A 13,110-nucleotide genomic window follows, 5' to 3' on the forward strand; every position below is an offset into this window, starting at 1 on the left:
ACTATACAAGGGGGCGGCCCTTGTAAGGGAGCGGGTGGCAGTCTCTGGATGAACGGACAGGGAGATACGGCAAGTGATCAGGGCAGTCTCTGGGTAAAGGGTAGGTACGACCTGTGATGGCAGAGCCTCCGGGTAGGCTAGCAGGCAGATGGTAGATGTGTGCTCCCAGGTGAGCAAGCGAGAGTCTCTGGAATAGCAGGTGGTCACGGCACGTGACGGCGGAACCTCCGGGCTGGCAAGCAGGCAGGTAACGGAGAAGCGCTCCCAGGTGAGCGGACAAGAGTCTGAAGTAGCTGATGGTCACAGCACGTGACAACGGAGCCTCCGGGCAGGCAAGCAGGCAGGCAACGGAGAAGCGCTCCCAGGTGAGCGGGCAGGAGTCTGGAATAGCTGGTGGTCACAGCACGTGACGGCGGAGCCTCCAGGTAGGCAAGCAGGCAGGTAACGGAGAAGCGCTCCCAGGTGAGCGGGCAAGAGTCTGGAATAGCTGGTGGTCACAGCACGTGACAACGGAGCCTCCGGGCTGGCAAGCAGGCAGGTAACGGAGAAGCGCTCCCAGGTGAGCGGGCAAGCTGGTCCATAGACAGACTGACCGGAGTTGTAAGGCAGACCGTCGGACCTCAGGAAAGCAGGCAGGTAGCTGATGTGCGCTCCCAGGTGAGCGGGCAGGCTGGTCCTTTAGACAGACTGACAGGAGTAGTAAGGCAGACCGTCGGACCTCAGACTGGCAGACAGGTAACAAGTATTCAGGCAGGAATCAGGCAGGTAACTGGCAGGAAACTGGCAGGTAACTGGCAGCGGGACCTGAGGGCTGAAGCACAGGTGAGACACAGGTGCAAACAACATTGCTCGGGCACCTCCATTTTGGAGGAGGTGCCTTATATATGATGAAGTCCTCCGGCCATTGGCCGGGGACTCCTTAGGACGGCGCGCGCGGCCCCTTTAAGAGGAGGGGAGCGCGCGCGCGCGCGCCCTAAGCACAGGGGCCGGGAAGGAGCGCGCGCTGAGAGCAGAGCGGGAGGAGGACGCCGGGAAGGAGCGCGCGCTGACAGCAGAGCGGGGAGAGGACGCCGGGCACGGAGCAGAGCGGTGAGGGGAGCAGCGTCCCTGCCTAGCAGAGGGCAGGGACGCCAGCGCTACAGTAATTTAAGGACATAAGTCTGAAGAAAAAGATCAATAAAATGGGATAGAGAGCTAGTGAGAGAGCCTATCCCAGATATGATGGGTCTTCCGGGGGGATTCTTTGTGTCTTTGTGTATTTTTGGTAGGTGGTAAAAGAAAGCTTTGTTTGGGCTATTATTTGTTAAATAACGCTTTTCTCTTTTATTCAATATCTTAGCTTGAAAGGATTCATGTATTAGCTTATTATATTCTTTTTCAAAGACATCAGTGGGGTCAGATGTAATTGGTTTGTAATATTTGGTGTCAGACAGTATATTATAGGCTCCCTTTATGTATTCCTCTTTATCCTGTATGACCACCCCTCCCCACTTGTCAGATTGTCGGATAACAATGTTGTTGTTACTCTGTAACCGTTTCAAAGCTGAAAATTCCCTTCTCTGGAGGTTATTTTTACCCACCCTATATTTATTAATATTTTCAAACTCTTCCATTACTAAAGAATAGAAAGTGCCTAAATGATGCCCTCTATGGTGTAGTGGATTGAAATCGGATTTCGGTGCCACAGCTTGATGTACATATGCATCATTGACCATAGGTGGGGGATCACCTTTGTACTTCTGAATGTGGTAGTGCCTATCTAAAGTGAGTTTTCTAACAAATCTGTTCAGGTCAAGAAATAGTTGGTGCTCATCCGCTTTTTGTGTGGGGCAATAGTTCAAGCCCTTGGTCAGAAGACTAATCTCATCTGTGTCGAGAGAGATCTGGGAGAGATTGAAGATTTTTACTGTCTGGGAATTTTTTTGGAGGGGGGTTGATTTTCGAGAGGATTTTCTTTTTCCTCCTCGTTTGCCTCTGGGACTCCTTTTCTTTTTCTGGTGATTGGTGTCTCTATAGTAAGAAAGTACTTTGTTATAAGGTGGGAAGAGGGTCGGTAAGGGGGATGGGAGGGGTGAATGAGTACTGGAGGTGGAGGAGGGCGTGTGGGTCCCAACTCTAAAAAAGAAATATCAGATATGGTGCTGGCAAGGGATGTGATGAAGGACGATGACTCCTTGCGCAAATTGCATGTAGTAGATAGAGCTTGGACTATTGTAGTCTGTAGAGATGTGTCGGGAGACCCATAGACTGATATATTACTGAGATTGATTGGGGACAGAGTCCCAGAACCTGTTGGTATGGGTGGTGTAGTCCTGGGGTGATCGTGGATCCGAGAGGGGTGTTCTAAATTGAGATTGAGGGCAGATTTCAGAGGGGTCACTGGATGTGGTGGGTTGTGAATGGCGGTTGAGGCATTGGGAATCGTCCCTTCTGAGAGGGCAACTGGCTGATCAAGACTAATGGAGGAGTGGGTTCCAGAGCCTGTTGACGTAGAAGATGTTACTCAGAATGTGTTGTGGAACCGGGAAAGGGGTGGCAAATTGGCAATTGGCTCTGGTATCCGGGTTGTCGTTTGTTGAGATGAGTGGGGAGGGACATTTGGACCTCTAGGGTGGGCACTTGCAGAGGAAGGTGTGGGGTGGATGATACTTCTGCCCCCTGAGGTGACTGGGAGTCAATCTTGTCAAGGTAAAGGGTTTGGTTTGTGGACCGATGAAACGTGCGAGTGGTCGCAGCTTTAGGGGGGAAAAAAACTCTGCTGTTGTTGTTGGGAATGGTGTTGCGAATTTTGATAGTGTTTGAACTCAGGGGAGGGGGAATGGGCCTTCTCATTGGATAGGGGGGATGGTTTGTGAACTTGTGGGGGTGACGGGGATTTTTTGTGATCATATCCGTGCTTTTTGATATGAGATCACGTTTAAATTTATGTATTTTTTTATCCAAAAGGGTTTGTTCGAATTTCTTAAGCCTATCAGTGACTTCAGCACTCGTTTCCCTATATAGGGGCATTGTGGAATATGTTTCCAAGTCTCTGACACATTGATCACATGTTGCTGTAGCTGCTTGTGCCATTTCCCTACGATTTATGATTAGGAGTTTCATTAGACCAACAGAACATGAGAACAAATGCTCCCCCCAAATTTTCTTGAACACTGGATCATTCAGAAAGGTCGAGGGTATATTTATCTGCAATCCCTTCGGGATTTGTTTCTTTTCAATACATAATTCTAAAAAGTCAGCATCTATATGATGTCTCAATTCAGTTTTCATACTGTTTTCAAATCTAGAGAAAGTTACTATAATTATAGTGCGTGAGTCTATTACCTTATTCACAGCCCTATTCTTTTCAGAGCCATGTTCCATAGTTTCTGTAAAATCCAATAGAGAAGCTATTTGTTGTTTCCTTGATTCCATCCGGATGTGGTAGTAGTCCATTATGGTGGGTGTGCAGCTCTCTGCGCTCTTTCAAACGTTTCCTCCAAAACAACCGATGGTTTTGAGAAGTCCAATGTAGGTTGAAACTTGGTGATTGGTAGCTGTGGGTTACATTATGTAGGACGGACCACCCAAACACTACGAAACCGTATGAATGGCCACAGGCATAACGTTAAAAAGGGGTTTCTCAAACAGAGCCTTTCCAAACACATCACTCTTGTGCACAACAAGAACTTTGACTTCATAACAGTTACACCTGTAGAGCAAATTCCACCACTCACCAAGAACAGAAAATCAGTCCTCAATGCGAAAGAATCCTACTGGATCTACAGACTGGGTAGTCTGTATCCAGGTGGATTAAACGAGACAGTTGAGACAGTATAAGAGATATGTAGCTAGCTGAATAACACCACTTTTTCCATGGCAATTAACATCATGACACTTTCAGTAAAGTCCTGTATCAGAACTAAGGACCTGGGGCATCTATCTGGCAATCCCTGATATCTCTCCAATACATCATATGTCTTTGACCAGTTTGTCTCATTTGACCTCCTTCTCATATAACCTGTTCATATGTGCAAATCATTCCATCTCAGAATTAACTTTACTGTTGTAGTGGCAAGTAACATCAATATACGCGTCATTGGTTTTTATCCCCCCCCCCTATAATTCACCCATTCACATTCAATTCATCACCAGCGCATACATATATTTTAATCATTATAGATCCAAAATTCATGAGACAATCAAAAATATACCATCAAATCACTTTTCTTTATTTTTATCAACACATGCCCCAATTATTATCCAGCAGATGCTAAAGCATCATATTATCATGTTATATCCGAGATCCAATCCATATATATATATATGTGTATGTATGTGTGAATGTATATATATGTGTGGGGAACAACCCAAAGAAAAAATATAAGCAATCTGACACATCAAACAACAATTTGTATTACAATAACACTCACCGCACCGGTTCGGGATCGGTTCGGGACCACTCTGTGCACTGCGGCGGAGGGGTGAGACTCCAGGAGTGAGCATACATCTATGTGTCTGGTCTGGGATGTTTTTTTTTATTTATTTATTTATTTATTTTTTTATATATTTTTTTTTATTATTTTTTTATTTTTTATTTTTTTGCTACCCATCATATCAGTCCAATTTCTCCCTAAATCAATTTTTAGATTTCTTGTAGGAACTCCACATGGTAGATAATTATAGATTTTGACAAAATAGTCATTTGGTTAACATAGGCTTCCAGCTCACATTTGGGTGATGATTTTTAAAATTTGAGCAATGACACTATTGGTAAGAAATATATGTATACAGGAGCCCACCTATATTCATCAATTAGACTCCAGACTCCACAACAGAGAGGAAGAGTAGATTTGAGTTGGGTGATACCTCTGAGGGTGACCCCACCCACAAGTAAAGATGCTGGGTATAAGAGTTCAGTCAAATCTAAGGTCTCATACACACCTGATGAAGGCTCTATGAGCAGAAACGCGTTGTGTGATTCTTTTTAAAGACCCCCTTCTCCCTTCCCTTTTTGTACATCCATGTCCCTTATGTGTATTCATGGTTTTATGATTTTTTAATAAACCTACAAATATTAATCCCTGGTGGAATATCCTTCATGTGATTGCATCACATTTGGAAGATTCAACAATTTTTTGGTTACTCTTTCTTCCACGGGAGTGCCTCCAGAATCCATTTGTCTCAATTTTTTCACGTGGTGGCTGTCTGTCGGGTAGAACAAATATACCACCACCGTCTATGGAAGAGCTGCAAACCATGGTCTGAGAACCCTAATAATGGACAAATTCCTCAAATAGAGTTGTGCCTATCAGTACACCTTGCTCAGGTGATCATAAAAGATTTTATATTCTTTTAAAATTTCCAGTCTCTAGTTACAATGCTCAGGTAGAGCTCTCTTTCCCTTTTTCCTCCACTTCTTTCTACCCAGGAACAATCCTAAGGGAGAGTACAATCCCTTGTCCCAAGCTGGAGGGTGGAGCTAGGTAGAGGAGGTGGGTGGAGGAAGAAGGTCAGTGGAGCACAGACAGAAAGGGTATAAAAGACAGAGAGAAGCAAGGGGAGCAGTTCAGTCAGTCTCCTGTTCCAGTGCTTGGAGCAGGATGGGAGTTCAGTCAGGGCCCAGCCACAGTGGCCCAGAAGGAAGGAGAGAGAGAGGGGAGCAGTGAGGAGGGCTCCATTAAGACAGAGGGAATCCCAGGGGCACGGTGAGTGCGGATGCCACCGATGCGCCTGAATTCACGCTGACGTGGAGGGATCAGGCTGCAGAAGGGGACCGGCACTAAAACTAGTGGAGAACAACCAGGCTCAGCTAGCCAACCGGAGGCTGCAGCATTTTCAAGGTGTTGCAGCCAAAATCCACAATTACATCTTCGAAAAGGTGGCCACATAGGGTCCAGGGGACTGAGAACACGTCGCCCGACAAGGCCCAAGGCCACTTGCTTGGGACACTGATTGTGAGGCGCAGGGTAGGAGGGTGAGAGCCAGCGCAGTGAGACGACCGGGAAAGATACAAAGAACTGGGTCCCGTGTAAGTGCTCCTGAGATACCTGAGGGTTGCTGGACCCCTACCCCGGAGGACACAGGACGACGTGGGCGGCTACACGCAGGTAACTGTAGCCTGGAATCTTGAACAACTGTGAGTAAAACCTGAAGACTGTACCCCACTGTGTCCTTGAATAATATCACCAGCCCTGCACTACACAGCACCAGCAACATCTACCTCATAAAATCATCATCTACACTGCCCTTTAGCTTAGCTCTCCCTGTCGAGAGCTAAACCAACTCTGCTGCGTCACCTAAGCTCCAGTGGCACTGCACTGCAGCGGCGGCCCCATATAGCCGCATACCACAGGTGGCGTCACAAACTTTATCTCCAAAAAGTTTATTCCCTTTTTACTTTCCCTTTTATTGACCACCCTGGGTCATGGACCGGGTCATTGCCAGCGTGACATCCTCCAGCATCGACCGGCCCGGCTACTGAGTACCCCACGGCCCAGAGGGCGCGTCTTTACCATATCGAGTGGTGAAGCAGATCCATCCAAAGAATTCAGTCTACATGGTTAGGTCTGAAGGGGGTGATGCCACGACATCTAGGGTGTTGCACCGTAATATGCTACGACCCTGTTCGTCCTAAGCAGAAGACTGTAACAATATTGAGCCTGCGGAAAAACTAACTCAAGTGCCACACATGGTGACTCTGGAAGACGAAGAAGGATGGACTACAATGCAATTGAGTCCTTCAGTCCCGAGTGAGATACAAAATGGATCAGGAGGCGATTTACAATCGTCACTGCCTGATTTATCAGATACCCCGGAATCACCTTTGCGTGAGGAACCCTGCAGAACCAAACGGGCTAATGCCGGGATCCCTCCTAACCGATATGCTCAAGAGGAGTTTATTTGGTCTCAGATTCAACAGAAAACAGAAGCGTGTGCTCAACTCTTGTCTAAATTTACGCTGCTTCGAAGGAGGTATCGATCTCGCAAAGAATCCACTCGCCCGGGGACTGGCGATCAAAAAGGAGGGAGGAATGAAATAGAAGGAGAAAAGTCTTTCAGAGAATCAATGCGAGATGTATGTAATAAGGAGAAAGAGCGCCATCTGTTGAGCATTTCAAGTTTGCGCGCTGGACCTGGTCAGGTGACCAGCATCAGAGGATTTCAAAATTTAACGGGCGAGCGCGCAGTGCCTGAGGTGATTTCGGCACCAAACACAGAGAGAGACGTGACGCAGGCCGGACGCGCTGAAGGAACCAGTGAGAGAGACCAGGGTGAGAGACCCGTAAGGCAAGACGGGTGGCTGCCGGTGAACGAGCGCGGGATTCAGCGCAGTGGTCCCTAGGGTGTCACGGCTACGAAAGAGGACCGGTACTTGGATACGACATTAAGGAAATGTACAAGACACTACTACCCACGACGTGGTAAACTGCCCCGACTGACAGGACAAAGAGAGGATAGAAACGAGACATGACGGAGAGATCACGTCAGCAGAAGCTGACGAGTGTCATCACTGAACAGGGCTGTCAATTCAACCGTTCCCTCACGGTATCGGGAACAATCGGGTTTAGGGAATCAGGTTGGGAGGGGGACAGGTGAAGAGGATCAAGCCAAACGAGATCTAATTGACTTTGTCAGAAAAAGACTTAAAGGTCTAGGGGAAATAACCAGAGACCACCACTAGGTCCATTTGCAGAACGAATGGACTTCAGTGCTAATCCCATATTTGAGCTAGATTCAGTATTTTAGAAAAGGATATTATTGCTATTGTTATTGCTATTGTGATGTATTGTGTGTTATTGCTATTGTTATTGCTATTGTGATATTGTTCTCATTACTAACCCCTGTTGCAATCCCTGTCAGCTTGTTTAACCCCTTAACAACATCTGACGCACTAATACGCGTCTGTGTCCTGGGACTTAAGAGCGAGACCCGTATTAGTACGTCATGGCGATCGCGCGCGCACACAGGCTGTGCGGGCGCGATCGCCACCGGGTGTCAGCTGATTGTCACAGCTGAAACCCGATACTATGTGCAGGGAGCGGCCCTGGACCGCTCCCAGCTCATTAACCCCCGCGATGCTGCGATCGAAGTCGATCGCAGCATTGCGGGGGCAAGGGGAGGTGATCGCAGATACTCACCTCCTCTTCCGGCTTCCAGCGCTGTCTGCAAAGGCTTCCCGGGTGTTGCCATGACGACCCGATGTCGTCATGACAACATCCGGGTCACCAGGCAGCAGGAAGATTGTTTGGACATGCGCAGTGCATCTCCAAACAATCTTCTCCCTGTCCGGCGCTGACAGCCTGCATGACACAGGGATGGTGCTGCATTCCTGTGCCATGCAGGCGATCAGAGAAAAAAAAGTGAAAGTCCCAGAGTGGGACAGAGTAAAAAAGTGTAAAAACACCCAGAAAGTGAAAAAAAAATAAAAAAAAAATAAAAAAAAATAATCCACCAAAAAAAAAAAATATAATGTACCCATCAATAAATATTATTATAAAAAAAAACAAAAAAAACAGTAAAAGTACACATATTTTGTATCGCCGCGTCTGGAACAACCTGACCTATAAAACTGTCCCACTAGTTAACCCCTTCAGTGAACACGGTAAAAAAAAGAAAAAAAAAACGAAGCAAAAAACAATGCTTTATCACCATACCGCCAAACAAAAAATGGAATAACACGCGATCAAAAAGACAAATATAAATGAAAATGGTACCGCTGAAAACGTCATCTCATCCCGCAAAAACAAGCTGCCAAACAGCTCCATCAGCCGAAAAATAAAAAAGTTATAGCTTTCAGAACAAAGCTATGCTAAAAAATATTTTTTTCTATAAAATTGCTTTTATTATGTAAAAGTGCAAAACATAGAAAACCGATATAAATGTGGTACCGCTGTAAATGTACTGACCCGAAGAATAAAGCTACCTTATCAATTTTACCACACGTGGAACAGAATAAAGAACAAACAAAAAAAACATGCATCTAGATGCATAGTGAGCACTTGGAACCCCTAGGTGCTTCACAAATTGATTCGTAAAAATGAAAAAGTGAAAAAAAAAAAACTTTTTCATTTTTACGAATCAATTTGTGAAGCACCTGGGGGTTCCAAATGCTCACTATGCATCTATATAGGTGCCTTGGGGGGTCTAGTTTCCAAAATGGGGTCACTTGTGGGGGAGCTCCAATGTTTGGGCACACAGGGGCTCTCCAAACACAACATGGCGTCCGCTAATTATTCAAGCAAATTTTACAATCAAAAAGTCAAATGGCGCTCCTTCCCTTCCGAGCCCTGCCGTGCGCCCAAACAGTGTTTTTTCCCCACATATTGGGTATCTGCGTGCCCAGGGGAAATTGCACAACAAATTTTGTGGTCCATTTTTCTTGTTACCCCTGTGAAACTAAAAAAAATTGGGTCTAAAGTAACATTTTTGTGAAAAAAGTTAAATGTTCAATTTTTTCTTCCACATTCAAAAAATTCCTGTGAAGCACCTGAAGGGTTAATAAAGTTCTTGAATATGGTTTTGAGCACCTTGAGGGGTGCAGTTTTTAGAATGGTGTCACTTTTGGGTATTTTCTGTCATAAAGACCTCTCAAAGTGACTTCAAATGTGATGTGGTCCCCAAAAAAATGGTTTTGTAAATTTTGTTGGAAAAATGAGAAATCGCTGGTCAAATTTTAACCCTTATAGCTCCCTAACAAAAAAAAATTTTGGTTCCAAAATTGTGCTGATGTAAAGTAGACATATGGGAAATGTTATTTATTAACTATTTTGTGTGACACATCTCTCTGATTTAAAGGCATAAAAATTAAAATTTTGAAAATTGCAAAATTTTCAAAATTTTCGCCAAATTTCCGTTTTTTTCACAAATATACGCAAGTGATATCGAAGAAATTTTACCACAATCATGAAGTACAATATGTCATGAAAAAACAATCTCAGAATCAGGGGGATCCGTTGAAGCGTTCCAGAGTAATTACCTCATAAAGTGACAGTGGTCAGAATTGTAAAAATTGGCCTGGTCATTAACGTGCAAACCACCCTCGGGGCTTAAGGGGTTAATATAAATACATATATAAATTATTTATAGCTATTTGACTGCCCTCATTTTGTGACTCTGCTCGTTGCATTCTGACACCTGCATTACATTTGCCTGAAAGTGATACACGTCAGAGTTCATGTTTGCTCTGCCAGCACCATTATAGTCTATGACCCTGTCGGCGCAGACGTCTGAATCCCGTTTTTCAGGGGGGTTCGGATGCAAGCCCCAAAAGGACTAATGAACGTAAAGACAATTACAATGTAAAAAGCAACTTGTAATAGAAATCTGTAAAGGAATTGATCTCTTTTCAAGTAGGAATTTATATTATATGGTGGTTTTTAATATTGTGGTAGAGTAGGTTAAATTAAGTAATTGGTACTGCCATGGGCCTAGTCCATGATGAGAAAAAGCTTTTACAGTGGGTTCCTGACTTCTGTATGAATAACATCAATAGTCACACTATACAGGAAGATATTCTGAATGACTTAATTTATATTCAATGTACTTTATGTGATGTAAAGGCTCAACAAATTCTGCTCCATCTGTCTACAGGAGAAGAACATGTCCACCAGTCCAATCAAATGCTACAGAAGAATGGTGAGACACAAGCCTTCTGTATGTGACCTAATGGTAAGTACATATCTGGCATTCTCTTCTACTGTACTGTACATCACTTTCTTCCATAACAGTTCTGTGAAGTAAAATCCTTCTAAGGAAATAATATACTTGAGGAACCATTTTTAGACACATATTTTGCTTTTTTCTTTCTTCAGGCCAATGATCGTCTGATTCTGACTTTGGAGCGAGTTACAATAACTACAGAAGTTCTGGTGAATCTGTCCACATCTGCTGTACCTGACCTGGCATCACAGTCACTTGGGATGTTCCTCAAAATCAGAGATGATCTACTGCTCTGTGTAAGTCCACGTGGTCCACTCTATCTTTATTATTTTCATAGTTTATGCTTTGATGTTTCTGTGCTGATACTATAATTATTGACCCATAACTTATCATCATCTTGTATATCTTGTATTCAGAGAGAATCACCAGGACACAGTAAAACACCTTCTGAGAAGCTGAGGCCATGGCTGCACCATCTCCACCATTTTGTGAAAGAGGTAAGTATCTTCTAGTAACAAGCAGAAGTTTGATCCTGTCCTCCATGGTAAAGCAAATGATTGACCCTGGACATATACAGTAGATGAAGTCCTGCTCATGACTGGACAGGATCATATTTTACAATGATCTGTACTACACAGATTAGACAAATGGAAGAAAAAAACTCACAGATGTCAGACATATGAGATAACACGAAGACAATATTTTAAATTAATGGTGAATTCTCAACATACATAATAATCACAATACATATTATTTTGTAGGCATCTCCACAATGTCTCCAGGAGGCTGTGTTACACAGTCTCATCCCATTAGTGGTGGAAGATATTGGATGCTGGGCTCATGGGAAGTAACTACAAAGAAGCTTTAAAGAAGAAACACAAATCGACAAGATGTTCTTCAAGCAGTGGAACATCTCCCAAGCCAATCCCCAATTGTTCCCCTCTTTCTCCAATGATTCATGTTCATTGTGAACAACTGATAAAGAAAATACATGATGACCCTAATAAGTTCATTCTAGAAGAGGAACTTCAGTCACCTGTCAAGGAGCTTCAAAATACGACCTCGAAATCAAGAAGAACTTCCCTCTATGAACTTTCTTAATCATGAATAATGTAGAAATGTTTTTTTATATTTTTAAATGTATATTTATTAATATTTATGTTATTACATATTATATAATTATTAGTGTTGAGTGAGCACTAAAATGCTCGGGTGCTCGAAGCTCGGGCCGAGCTCACAGTGATACTCGGGTGCTCGACCCGAGCAACGAGCCCAATGTTAGTCTATGGGAGACCCGAACATTTTTGCGGCGGCTCCCCCGGCAGTCTGTAGAAAGCCTAAAAAGTGCCCAAAACGATAGTGACAGTGCTCAAATGACATGGGGACAGCATGGGGATCGCCCCTGGAAGCATTTCTGACCCCCAGGTCACTGCTGTCAACAACGTGGTCAGAGGCATTAAGCCACTTTTACAGGCTCACAATAAAACGTTCAAAAATGAAAGTGAAAGTGCTTTCCTGTGAAATATGTTAACCCCTTAACGACCATGGGTCTTTCTGTTTTTGTGTTTTCCTTTTTTGCTCCCCTTCTTCCCAGAGCCAGAACTTTTTTAATTTTCGTTCAATATGGCCATGTGAGGGCTTAATTTTTGCAGGACGAGTTGTACTTTTAAACACCATCACTGGTTTTACCATATCGTGTGCTGGAAAATGGGAAAAAAATTCCAAGTGCAGTGAAACTGCAAAAAAATGCAATTCCACAGTTGTTTTTTGGGTCCTTTTTTTACCACGTTCACAGATTGCTAAAACTGACCTGCCAGCATTATTTTCCAGGTCGTTACAAGTTCATAGACACCAAACATGTATAGGTTCTTTTTTATTTAAGTGGTGAAAAAAAAATCCAAAGCTTGCTAAAAAAAACAAAAAAAATGACGCCATTTTCCGAGACCCTTAGCTTCTCCATTTTTCGGGATCTGGGGCCAGGTGAGGGCTTATTTTTTGCGTGCCGGGCTGAGGTTTTTATTGATACCATTTTGGGGAAGATCCGATGTTTTGATCGCACGTTATTGCAATTTATTGCAAAGTTGTAGCGACCAAAAAAACTTAATTCTGGCGTTTAAAATTTTTTTCTCGTTACGCCGTTTACTGATTGTATTAATTCTTCTTTTATATTGATAGATCGGGGGATTCTGAACGCGGCGATACCAAATATGTGTATGTGGTTTTTTTTTAATATATATATATTTTATTTTGAATGGGGCGAAAGGGGGGTGACTTAAACTTTTATATATTTTTTATTTTTTTAAAAACTTTTTTTTTACACTTTCTGCTTGCTTCTATAGTCTCCAGAGGAGACTAGAAGCAGCAGTTGTCTGATTGATTCTACTGCATACAAGTCATGAGCAGATCGCTTGTATGCAGGAGAAATGCTCACTTGCTATGAGCGCTGACCACTAGGTGGCGCTCATAGCA

General features: G+C 43.8%; 1 protein-coding gene across 1 annotated transcript in view; it reads left to right on the top strand.

Annotated features, from left to right (window-relative positions):
• Window positions 1-11,492, top strand: part of LOC141153253 (interferon lambda-3-like) — a 29,527-nt gene extending 18,035 nt beyond the window's left edge. Inside the window, exons 2-5 of the mRNA XM_073637960.1 lie at window positions 10,573-10,650; window positions 10,794-10,937; window positions 11,058-11,138; window positions 11,403-11,492. Coding sequence (XP_073494061.1) covers window positions 10,573-10,650; window positions 10,794-10,937; window positions 11,058-11,138; window positions 11,403-11,492 — 393 coding nt within the window. The remainder of the gene's footprint in view (window positions 1-10,572; window positions 10,651-10,793; window positions 10,938-11,057; window positions 11,139-11,402) is intronic.
• Window positions 11,493-13,110: the final 1,618 nt, after the last annotated feature.

The sequence above is a fragment of the Phyllobates terribilis genome, unplaced genomic scaffold (genome assembly GCF_046119375.1).
Source record: "Phyllobates terribilis strain yellow unplaced genomic scaffold, ASM4611937v1 Scaffold_7__3_contigs__length_470593459, whole genome shotgun sequence".
NCBI lineage: Eukaryota > Metazoa > Chordata > Amphibia > Anura > Dendrobatidae > Phyllobates > Phyllobates terribilis.